The sequence below is a fragment of the Anguilla anguilla genome, chromosome 9 (assembly GCF_013347855.1).
Source record: "Anguilla anguilla isolate fAngAng1 chromosome 9, fAngAng1.pri, whole genome shotgun sequence".
Lineage (NCBI taxonomy): Eukaryota > Metazoa > Chordata > Actinopteri > Anguilliformes > Anguillidae > Anguilla > Anguilla anguilla.
Window position 1 is genome coordinate 51,419,482 of NC_049209.1, and position 11,759 is coordinate 51,431,240.

At 41.3% G+C, this 11,759-nt stretch overlaps 2 protein-coding genes and 1 non-coding gene across 3 annotated transcripts; 2 read left to right on the forward strand and 1 right to left on the reverse strand.

Annotated features, from left to right (window-relative positions):
* The first annotated feature begins 556 nt into the window (after positions 1-556).
* Positions 557-2,963, forward strand: LOC118236741 (mesenteric estrogen-dependent adipogenesis protein-like). The gene is made up of 5 exons (XM_035435341.1): positions 557-841; positions 928-1,064; positions 1,320-1,435; positions 1,620-1,790; positions 1,975-2,963. Exons 1-5 carry the CDS (start codon positions 639-641, stop codon positions 1,987-1,989), a joined length of 642 nt encoding a protein of 213 aa, XP_035291232.1. The 5' UTR covers positions 557-638; the 3' UTR covers positions 1,990-2,963.
* Positions 2,735-9,509, reverse strand: alox5ap (arachidonate 5-lipoxygenase-activating protein). The gene is made up of 5 exons (XM_035435342.1): positions 9,215-9,509; positions 8,253-8,334; positions 4,810-4,880; positions 4,350-4,431; positions 2,735-3,292 (listed from the first exon to the last, which is right to left on the reverse strand). The coding sequence occupies exons 1-5, from the start codon at positions 9,282-9,284 to the stop codon at positions 3,130-3,132; spliced, it is 468 nt and encodes a 155-aa protein (XP_035291233.1). The 5' UTR covers positions 9,285-9,509; the 3' UTR covers positions 2,735-3,129.
* Positions 9,510-10,299: 790 nt separating this feature from the next.
* On the forward strand, positions 10,300-10,371 carry trnae-uuc. The gene has a single exon. It is a non-coding gene; the product is annotated as a tRNA-Glu (tRNA).
* Positions 10,372-11,759: the final 1,388 nt, after the last annotated feature.

Sequence of the window (11,759 nt, forward strand, 5' to 3'; positions counted from 1 at the left end):
CCCATTCATTTCAATTGGACCTTTCATTTTTGATATCAAGAATCAAATTTTAACTAGTTAAAATAGGAATTCTTGATATCAAGAATTGTATTTTAACTATTTAAAATTGGACATACTAATTAAAACTAGTTAAAATTCTATTATTGATATCCTAAATTCCCATTTTAACTAGTTAAAATTGAATTCCTGATATCAATAATTCCAATTTTAACTAGTTAAAATTGAATTCATGATATCAGAAATAGGTACTTTAACTAGTTGATATTATATTGATATCAGTAATTGATTTTCTGATATAAGAAATTGGCATTTTAACTAGGTCAAATTCCAACTCCCATTGAAATGAACGAGAAAAACGTTTTAAATCTGATTAATTAAAACAGTCCAGCATTGTAGCCTAACAAGTTCCCGGGTGTGAACCTAAATCTCTAACATTCCAAAATCCAAGATATTGTTACAAATAAAAAGCTTAAGGTAGAGGCGAATCTTTGGTGTAACTCGACAAACACAGCCCACTTCCGCGGTGATATCGTTTGTCACGTGGGGGGAAACGCAGGGTTTTAATGGACTGCGAACGTCTGGCGCGTTCACTCGCACTCAACTTGACAAGGCTGTGACGAGAAACTGAAAAAAAAACCATGTCTGCGGACAAGAAGTCCAAGTCCCTGATGGACGTTATTGAACTGGAAGACTTTCTGGCGAATCCTCCAGTCGATTTCACCGTTGACGTGCGCGGGACGGGGTACAGATTTGTGGAGTACGACTGTGACCGCTGCTGCGTCTTCATTGACGAAATCCAGAGTGCTAAGGGGAAAGTGATCTTCCAGAATTCACCTGGGAGGTAAGCAGTGAAGTAGAAATGTTTGCATAGTGGCATCTATTGCGTCTCCCTGCTTGAGATTAATTATTTTCATCGTTTTCTTTTAGGACAATAAAAGTCCGTACCATGAAAGACTACATGCAAGTGCGGAAAAACATTACATCGAAACGGATTTATATCCTGGTATCGGCTTGTGAAGGCGCCGCAAAGTCCAAGAAGAGTAAAGATGCAAAGGCTCTCCTGGGTAAGCGCCTCCGTTCTACACTATTAACCTACTCCTAGCGTTACTAAGTTGCTTTTTCATTAATGGTAATGATACTTCTCGTATTGCTTATACTTATGTATGTATCGGTCTTTGTGTTTTTTGAGACCATTCCGTTGCAAAAGTTGCAAACAACCAGTAGTGTTGAGTGCCTGTGTCACATATATGGCATTAGTTTTGAATCGTGTAAATATTTATTCACTTTTTTAATGTATCGAATTAAATTCTGTTTTCCAGAGCTGCGGAAGTACATTGTAGCGATCGACGGTAGCAATCCAGTCATCAAGTGGGAGCTTGAGAAGGGACTGGACTGGACCATCTCTTCTGTGGCTGGAGAAAGCTACCGAGTGGATGTAAGTTCCTGTTTGCACAGGTTTATATTTTTACCATTCAGGAAACTCTTACATTCACAATTTTTGTGTATCTAATATGCATGACTGAAATGTCATCCATTTGTCACCGATTCTTCTTAGATATGAGCACTAGTTGCATAACCTGCCGGTTGCAATTAAAAAATATATATGTGGGATTCTGCAGATCGACCTTGGAGATATTGTGAATTCCTGGGTGGGAGAGACGTTTCGAATTCCCGTTGAGGGGGAGAAAGTGACGCCGGTTTGGAAGAACACCTCCTTCACGGTGAAGTACCGCTCCGATGCCCTGTTTGACGTCTCCCACTGGCTCGGGCGTAGCAAACGCCAGTTCAAGGTAAATGGATGCACGCTTGCTTCCTGTACTTAAGACCTAACCAGAGAATTAAAAAAAATATATAATGCACAGTGCATTGCTTCTGATGTGTTAAACATTGCAAACTGCTGCTTCCGTGACTCACATATTGGCTCAATATGGAAAATTTTACAATAGCCTAACCACGTGATTTTCCCTTCATCAGATCCAAGGGCGGTGAAGTCATAAGAGAATTCTGAAAAAGGGCTGCCATCTTGTCTGGAGTCTGCAATTCTGATGGTCACCATAATGGCATGCATTCCCTGCCTATGTCGCCATCTTGGGGTTGTTTTTGCAAGGGAAAAATTCAGCTGTCAGTTTACCTACCTGATCAGTTGAAGGCCATTGTGTATGCCTTGTTATGCTTTCCCACGTGACTGGAATATTTGGGTGGCATAATGTGAATGGACCACGAGGTGGTGCTGTTGGATGGATCGACAATGGACAATATGTGCAGTGAAGGTTTTCTATGCACTTATTTTATATGTTAAATGAGTAACGTGGCTGTACAGTGCTGAGCACAGCACTGTACAGCATAATTTTATAATTATTTATTATTTTTTACATTTTGTCGATAGAACATTAATGTCTCTCGTTAAGTTTCAAAAGTTAAACTCTTTGCATGCAGTTGCAGTTTTGCTGGAATGCACCGACATTATATTGGTGGAAAGACACGAGATGTTAAATGGGCGGCTCCCAGTTCTATCCGTGGTGTTGACGGCGGGTCAGGACACTTGTTTAAATCTAACCTGTGTGAGGTTTGTAAAGAGTGATCCTTTATTTACGGTCTCTAACAGTACTGCTCCTTGTGAGGGGCGAAATTGCACGATGATGGAGGCGACCTGTTCAGTTGATATTGTTCCATTTATGATGACTGATTTAGAAGTCTCATAATTTAGAAGTCTTTCATAAGAATGATGACTGCATCTTAATTCTTTTTTTTTATTGTTCAAAATGTTTGGTTCAATGTATACATTTTTTTATTAATTTGATTGTCATGGTGTATTTCAACAAGATCCAAAGTATGCCACAGAGCAATTTACATGTTACTTGTATGGATGTTAGGATTTATCTACTGGTCTTCTTCTGAAGCACTGTTCAAGTTGGCATTTTTCTAAATAAACATGCCTTTTTATTAAAACTTTGTCTTCACTTCTTTTATCGTGAAAAGCAAGTTCAGGGTGCACGGAAATTACAAAGAGGGGGAAGGCTTGCTGGTGAAATAAGACTGCTCTTGGCTCATTAAAAATTTTTAGCGGGCTGCTGGTGCGAAGGCCCACTCCGGCTGTGGTGTGCAGCGCTTGCCTGGCTGTCGCCCCCTTCAGGGCAGGAGGAGCAGTGCGGACGCCGCCTTCGTGACGGTCTGGATGTACTCCTTGTAGTCGGTGGCCAGGTAGTGGCTAAGGAAGTAGCTGACGACGCCCACGATGGACATGAGGAAGAGGAAGGAGAGGATTCGCTTGCCGAAGAGGAAGCCAGGTGTGCTGCGGAAACATGAACCACGAACGGGAAGAATGCGGGAAATTAAAAATCATAAACGTACGGGAAACAAAACCGCTGGAATTGTTTTGATAACCGTGGCACATGCTTCCAAGTAATTTAAACTCGGTCTTCCTGTTATTCTAGTCATACACGAGGTCAAAAAAAACAACACAAGGCATTGTAATCCAATGGCCTGTTTATGCCTTAGTCTTGTTTACTGGTTACACCCTCATAGCTTTTAAATGACAATGAGTAAGCATTAAATGCTTGTGTTTGCCATATAAGTTGTTTTCTTGTATTTTACATTACTTCCTGGGCCAAGTATCAAATGAAAAAAATAGACCTTTAATCTCAATGTGCACCACTTTGTTAAATAAAGATACAATTAAAAAAAAAAAAAAAAAAATTAGTTCTCCAGACAATGGCCTACTTATTCTGGTACGTTTGAGACAACATGAGCACATCCCCCCCCCTGCCCATTTATGTCACTCTGAAAAAATAGGTTATTACACAAGTCCTGCTGTCGCAAGAAAGCAAGTGAGTGTGGCAATGCCTCTTTCTGCTTAACCTTCAGTATGGCTGTTTGTTTTGTTTTTTTTTTGTTTTGTTTTTTTTGTTGTAAAAGTATGCAAGTAGAGGGTATAGAAAAAGTTTATCAAATGCAACAATCATGTGAGAAAAGTATCATATTGGAGCAAAAGCAAGTAAAGACCACTTCTCCAGTGGAGAAAGCATCGCTTCATTCATTTAAAATGAAAAAAGAGAAAGCAACGGAAGCATGACACTGGTTGAAATGTTGCAAAACAAAAGTGGTCATTTAGTTTCTTATGGTACCAAGACCGTTTTGTCTTTGTCAAGTTTTTCAGAAACAGAAGCACCTGTAAGTCATGACAAAAAAACAAACAAATGCTGAGATTTTTATGCCCAAGCTTTAAAAAAATTTTTTGGTTCAGAAATTGCAAGATTTGACAATGCGTATCATACTTCTGGTTTCAGACAATTAGTAATTTCGGGGGGGGGGGGGGGGGGGGGAAACAAGACTGATGTGTGCATGCGTACCTCTGAGACGTCTGGCCCATGTACCCCACAAAGTACTTCTGTCTCGCCCCCAGGTACACCAGTCCAGCAAACGCAGCGGGCGCTGAGTGAGAGAGAAAAGGCGCTTTACACACAGGCTGGCGCTCAGAATGTCTGCCCGAGAGACGCGCCGTGAACACGTCAAAGAGCAGGACGAGCCAAGACATAATAATTACACAGCCGCCGCATACCGCAGACGTCAGAATCCAGTCCCAGAGTGCTGCAGTGTCCGCTGATTTTTCGGTGTGTGCGTTCCACCAGGGACGCCGTTCATCGAAGTTGTTGACTGGCTAAAACAGCCCGCACACCATGTTCTCAAGACTTTAATTGGCTGCTACTTGTAAGGAAGCCACAAATACCTACAGACACAGCAGCCATCCAGGCCTGGAGCTGGACACCCCCGCAGTAACAGTATATGATACATTTATATATATTTCTTTACCTTGGCTTAAACATATCCCAGCACACCACATCACAGCAATGAAGGTAGGGTAGGCATCCATGCAGTTTCGACTGTTAAAAATGGGAGGGACAAAAAAGATGAGACAAACTTGAAACCCATCAGTGGCAGTGTTCATGAAGAGCAGAGAAGGTTTTTTTTAGATGTTTTTTTTTTTTTTTTTCCCCAACTTTCTCAGTCAGTGTTCTAGAACTCTGCTGCTCTCAGTCACCAGTAGTGATTGTGACATCAGCATTAGAATGTTCTTAACTAGACAATCACTTCTGGTAATAAAAGCTAGCAGACTCTGCGGCTCTCCAGGACCAGGGCTGGGGACCCCAGCAGAACCCTGTGGCTCTCCAGGACCAGGGTTTCAGATAATTGAGCCAAAATACCAGGGAACCCCCTCCTCTTTGCAATGAATCATGGGATCACTGGACTAAATCTCCCCTTGGTTTCATCCATCCATCACAGCAGATTGCTTTGAAAGGCTCATAAACTTCTCACTGACACCTCCACGCCCAGCAAACTGTCTCTGCAAGCCACTTCCTTCTAACAAAACACTGAGGAGCATGCACTGACAGACCTTGTTTATCTAATAGCACTTATCCTCTAGCCACATGGGATTTCAACTCAACAAAGGTTGTTTTAGCAACAAAATGACGAGGTGGATACACTATGTACTTCATTGGATTTTACTGGACTTTTTTTTTTCCATAGTAGTGCATCGATTATTGATGGTAATTTATTATTTTATTTTATTTATTTATTTTAATGTTTATTTGATAGGGACAGATGCATTTAAACATAGATTATTGTCAAACAATATCCAGTGCAATGTATCAGCATTTATAGCATATGCTAATTTCCGATGCTTGTCCCTAGATGGGCTTTTCAAACACACACACATACAGCACAAAATCATGGGGTGTGGACCCCAGGAAGACTAACTGTGCTTTAGGGCAAAGCTAATGGGGATCATAACAAATATATATATACAGATATATATATATATATATATATATATATATCATAAAATACATACAATAAACTACCAGAGCATTATTATATACATTATGAGATGATGCGTATGGTATGTTAATGGCATGACCGTGTATAGTAATTGTGTCCTTTTTAGCTACACTGCAAAAAAAAGCCCTCTCAGTTTTCACTGATATGGCAAAAAAGTATCTTGATGTTGACCATCTTCCCTCCTTCCTATGCCTGTCTCACATACAACTCATGGTGACTACTGTGGTCTTTGACCACGGACCTGTTCAGCACATCCAGCTTCAAATATCCTCTAGAAAGGCTGCTCAGGCATAGCATTCATTAGCTGCAAATGATGTGCAGTACTGGCCACAACAGGATATGAGTAATGGCGAGCATTGCATCATGGGTAGGCAATTGTAAGGTTTTGGTGGAGTACTCTTGCTTTTGCCATTAACCAAGAAGCCCAACCCAAAATTGTGCCATAAATATGCAGCTCTACAATTAGATTAAAGAATGCATTCTGTGTAAAGTCAAAGACTTCTGCCAACCACTACTCATGTTTCCATTCTAGCCTGGCTGAAGGCCATAACCGTTGCCCGTTATATAGCCAGTCATGCTGGTGGCTGCGGGAACTCAGATGACATCACAGGTCCAGGACCTCAGAGCTCCACGTTCCCGTGGTTTCCGGTCATTGCTTCCCTGCCCCTTGGAAACCAGCTGTGCGGCTGGCCAACTCGGAACGCCCAATAATATTTCACGCAGCGCTCGTTGCTGAGAACTCCGCTGACGATTTCGGAGAGAACTCGGACCAGCGTGCGCTCGCCACCAGGGCACGGGATGTCGGCCACATCCTTAATCCTCCAGGGTAGCATGGCACCGTTACATGGTGGTCAGGCTACAGAGCTTCCAACGCAAAGGTTGTGGGTTACAGTCCCAGCTGAGGTGCTGATTTGCAGTCCCCTTGAGCAAGCTGCATTGCATTACAGGCATTTAGCAGACGCTCTTATCCAGAACCACTTACACAAGGTTTTTTTTTTTACATTACTTATACAGCCGGATATACACTGCAGCAATGCAGGTTAAGTACCTTGCTCAAGGGTACAACCGCAGTTGCCGTTATACTACACCGCTGCCCCACAAGTTAATTTACTGGGGGGGGGGGGTGGTGGTTTCATGATGCAGGATTACTGAGTTATCTGGATAACTGCACATGGCAGGGGCGCCATATGGGGGGGGGGGGGGGGGGGGGGGGTTAGGATGATTCTAAGGGCCTGTGACTGACAGGGGCCCTAAAAAAATTATTAGAACATTAGGTATGTGTAACATTAGGTGGTGGGGTCCAATGTGATATCTTTTCATGGGGCCCAAAATCCCTGGCAGCGCCCCTGGCACGTGGACTGAAGTAAAGAGAGCCGTTTTATCCTGTAAACCAAGTAATCTTGCTTCATGAAATTCTTCTCCCCCCCCCCCCCCCCCAGGCTAGGCATGTGCGTCAAAGGCAATATGACACAATTACACATCCTGCCTTCCCGATTTATGTAGGAGGGAACCATTGGGGACGAGGAACTGCACCCGATTAACTCCCCTTTACTGAAAGGGTGAAAACATTAATTGGAAAGTCCCAATACGGCACAATAGTAGTGAGTCATGGGAAACGTAGTTCAGGTGGAGTGTCTTTACCGATTCAGATTCAGAAACAACACGATCTAACGTTTTGTGTTGTTGTACGTTCGCGAATTCTTAATGAAAACGGAACGATACATGCTCTGAAGGTGTTCTGACGCAATGTAATGCCCATTTTGTTTCAGAATGTAAGCAATATCATAGACAACCATTTACGAGACAGTTCACAGCAGGATGTGGACAACCAACTTCTCTTCATAACAGGAACCTCAAATGAACGTTCTATTTCTGTCTCAGCCTAGCACTGAGATATGATTTTATCTCTTTTTCTTCATGTTGAAATAGTAACGATTTACATTATATTGAAATCATTGGAAAGGTAAATATACTTGTAAAATTTGGCTGCTTAACCCTTTTAATGATAGCCCCATGGCTTTAGGAGATAACATATCCAACTCCACTGGATATGTTATGTCCAAAAACAGAATATAGTCAACGGCGTTGTGTACTGCCGCAGATAATGTAGGTTGCAATGCAAATAAAAATGCAAAGTTGATTACACAGTCAGTGGAAAACCCGAAGGATAAAATGCAAAGCTACGCAGGGGATTTCAGTTAAGAGACAACACAGACACTGTTTCATAATTTGCTTAACCGCCAAAGATCTGAGAAGTTCCTTAAAAAAAACAAGCAAACAGACAAACAGATAAATAAATAAAATTAGGTGTTCTGTACGTATTGCCTTCAAACACTACAAATAATTATTGTCTCGTTTGTCATTTCTCCATCATTCTTGGTTTGGGATGTCTATATGTCATATAGGTCACTCACCTCGCACAGTACACCCGATCGAAAGCCGCAGTCTTTGTCTTATCCGCTTTGCATTCCTTCTCCACCTTCTGCGCAAAGAACGCTGGAAAAAAAAAACGTTACCGTTATATTGCAAGGCACAACTAAACAATTTCGTAAACTAAACAAACAAACCCGCGGGTACAACAATATTGCTACTTTAAATTCATATAGTTTTAAACACCATTTAAAACCAATGCAGTGTAAAAATGTATTTTTAAACTTCAAACGAAATAAAAACGCTTCCAAATGCGACACTAAACGTTGAAACTTTTCAAGTGAAAAAGGAGGCATTCTTCTCAACTTTCTTACCACCCAATGCTATGTTAAAGTGCTGGGAATTTTATAAATATATTCTTGGACTTACATATAATCTTATTATTTCCCAATTTGCGCCGACGTTTTATACAAATAAACAAACAAATAATTAAATAAGACAGAAAAAAGTTGCTTAAGGGGCGTATCGGCGTTTTACACACTTGCGGTGTATACATTTCTAATGAACGCTTTACAATTTCCCTGTAAATGTGGCCAATAACAGCCATTTTCCTCGAAGGTTGCATTTCAATATTTCTTGCACTCTTCACGCCAAATATTGATTATCAATTTAACGTTATTCTTAAAGCGCGCACACTGACCACTTCGGGGACTCGCGCGCACCCCTCAAACGTGTCCATATAACCAGCACTTAAGGTAGCCTACATCTCCGAAGTTAAACTTTACTTAGAGATGCGATCATATCAGCCTCCAAGTGGAAATTGATAACTACTTAGTCGAGGTTTTCTGCGCAGGACACTATTTAAGATACAATTTAACCGTAAGATTAATTTATAAATGAGGACCCAGCTCATGAATAAAATAAGCCTATTGGTATGCCATGCAGCCAAGTCAATGCCGCATATAAGATAATACCAGGGGTTGGGTTGGGGGGGATCCTTGCTTACCATTCTGAAGAACACTCAGCAAGGTGACCAGAACCAGCAGGAAGATGTTTTCCATCACGTTCTCTTCCATGTCGACTCAGATGATGCTAGAAGATGCAGACGTTTCCGCTTCTTGGGTTCAGCTAATGAGCATATACGCCACGTCAAACAGCTACCCCTTTTAGTAGATCAGGAAGCGAGCCTATCTTTCACCATTTTGTTATACGTTTCCTTCCTCCTTTTTAATCTTTCATCTACGTGTATGTGCAAATTCTTTGGTTAGCATTGCAGCGTGTTGGCGTGCACATTTGAACAAAAAAAAAAAAAAAAAGTCCAGGGGTCAGAAAGTTAAAACCCCAGCACGCGCTTCTCCCGCCCATGAACTCAGCCAGCTGATTTCACTTATTAGTTCTACCTCCCGGCTGCAGAATTACACTAATGAGAAAATGATCAGGTGATTAAAACAAAATACTGGGGAGGACTTTTACTTTCTACTTTCTAAACCTGGACTGTCCACCCTTGGGGGGGGCCTGCAGCTAGAGCAGTGGTGTCAAACTCGTTGCCACGGAGGGCCGTGTGTATGCAGGTTTTCATTCCAACCAATTAATGCTGCCTTAATTGAGTCCAATTACTCATTCAGCCATATGCGTTTAACTGCATTGAAGCACAGAATATAAGAAAATTTTTATTTAGACAATGCGGGTCACCATAGACGTCGGGTCACCATTGTGCACAAACCTGCATCCCTAATTCAGCAAATAATTTAACTAATTATATAATCAAGATCTGAGGCTGGAATGAAAACCTGCATACACACGGCCCTCCATGGCAACGAGTTTGACACCACTGAGCTAGAGGTTCTGTGCAATAAACAAACACCTGGGTAAACGAGGACACACAGTAACCTATTGGAAATGTGCATACTGCGAAGCAGATCGCTACCGTGAAAGAAAATAAGCTACAGGCTAATATGCGTACCGAGGTTGTGTGGAGTCGCAGGCTTGCTACAAGACACTACTTCAGACAGCGAATATTGAATGAAACTATTAATTATTCAAAACTATAAAGTAGGATTTTGTTTACATGGTTTCGTACGGCTAATGTGTTCCCATATGGTCTAGCGGTTAGGATTCCTGGTTTTCACCCAGGCGGCCCGGGTTCGACTCCCGGTATGGGAATGGGTCTTTTCTTACCATCAAAGATCTTGACAGTAAACCGCTGCACAACCGCGTGTGTTATTTCTACGTAAATAACACGACATAAATTACACCATTGTTGTACGTTGTCATAATAATCATGTATAAGATCTCAAAGAACCGAAAAGAAAATGCTGCGTTGTTTCTGTGTTTTTTTTTTTTTCCTTGGTCCAGAAAGCCCCACTAACAGCCTAGCTACACACCCCCAAGAGTAATGATATCTTATCGTTCGAACCGGTAATCCTTCAATGAACCATGCACTTTACAAGTGCGACATGCCTATAGTAGCCAAACTACTTAGCCTACTTTTTACATATCTCAACAAGTGCACCCGTTCATAAAAATGTTAGCCTCGCATGCCATGATGAATGCTGAGATGCGGGTTCTCTCAAATATTGAGCGTGTGAAATGCAGATTATACAAAATTGCTATTTGTGGATGTATAGCCTATCCGTTACATTAGTACCACATCTTTTCCGCTAGAGGGCACAAGGACCTTACAATTCGCCTTTTCTGGCGAATCCCGACCGTAGACACGCTTCAAGCTCCAGACGAAACCAACTGTCTGTCACAGTACTGTCCGCCATAGCCTACTATAAAACTACAGCAAATCACTTTCAAGTTCTCAGACAATGTAGGCCTATTTGGCTTGCTTTAATTGCCATTGAAGACATAACGGAATTAAGATGATTGTTGCAAATGAACAACGAGCAAATAACAAGTGAACTATTAGTATGTCAAATAGCTTTTTAACAAAACGTAGTTAGCCAGCCAGCTAGCAATATTTTCAATGCCACATGATCTCCTTTCCGTAGCCGGTTTGCTAATAGCTTCATCGTAAGCTTTGAAACAACTGTGACAGCAAACAATAGTTAATATCGTATGCAACTAGCAATGTTCGTCAGCAATCATTGCTGGGTTGCTGTAACTACCAACCAAGCCAGTTTAATCATAAACTAAAACTATAGGCTGCTGCACGCATATCGGCTTTTGCAACGTTAACGTTATAAAAAGCGGCCGGTAAAATTGGGTACAATAAGCTAAATGAGTATAATTGGCTAGGTACTAGCAAGCGTCGTTATCTTGTTTTTGTGAAAATAGCTTAATAAACAGCTAAATATATTGTTTTTATTAAGCTACAAAATTACGCGGTTTATAACCCATTTAATTTTAGTGTTAACTTAAATTCGCTTGCGGTTTGTTAAAATGGGAATCGGACTGGTCCCAGATGAGAAATCTTTTATTTGCAAGCTTAAGACTGCCGTCCTTCTGTCTTCTATTGACATAGCAGTAGGGTTGGGGCAGCTGCCCTTTTGATGTTTACTGAAATTAATTACTTTAGAAATTTGTTAACAAGGCTATATTTTAGG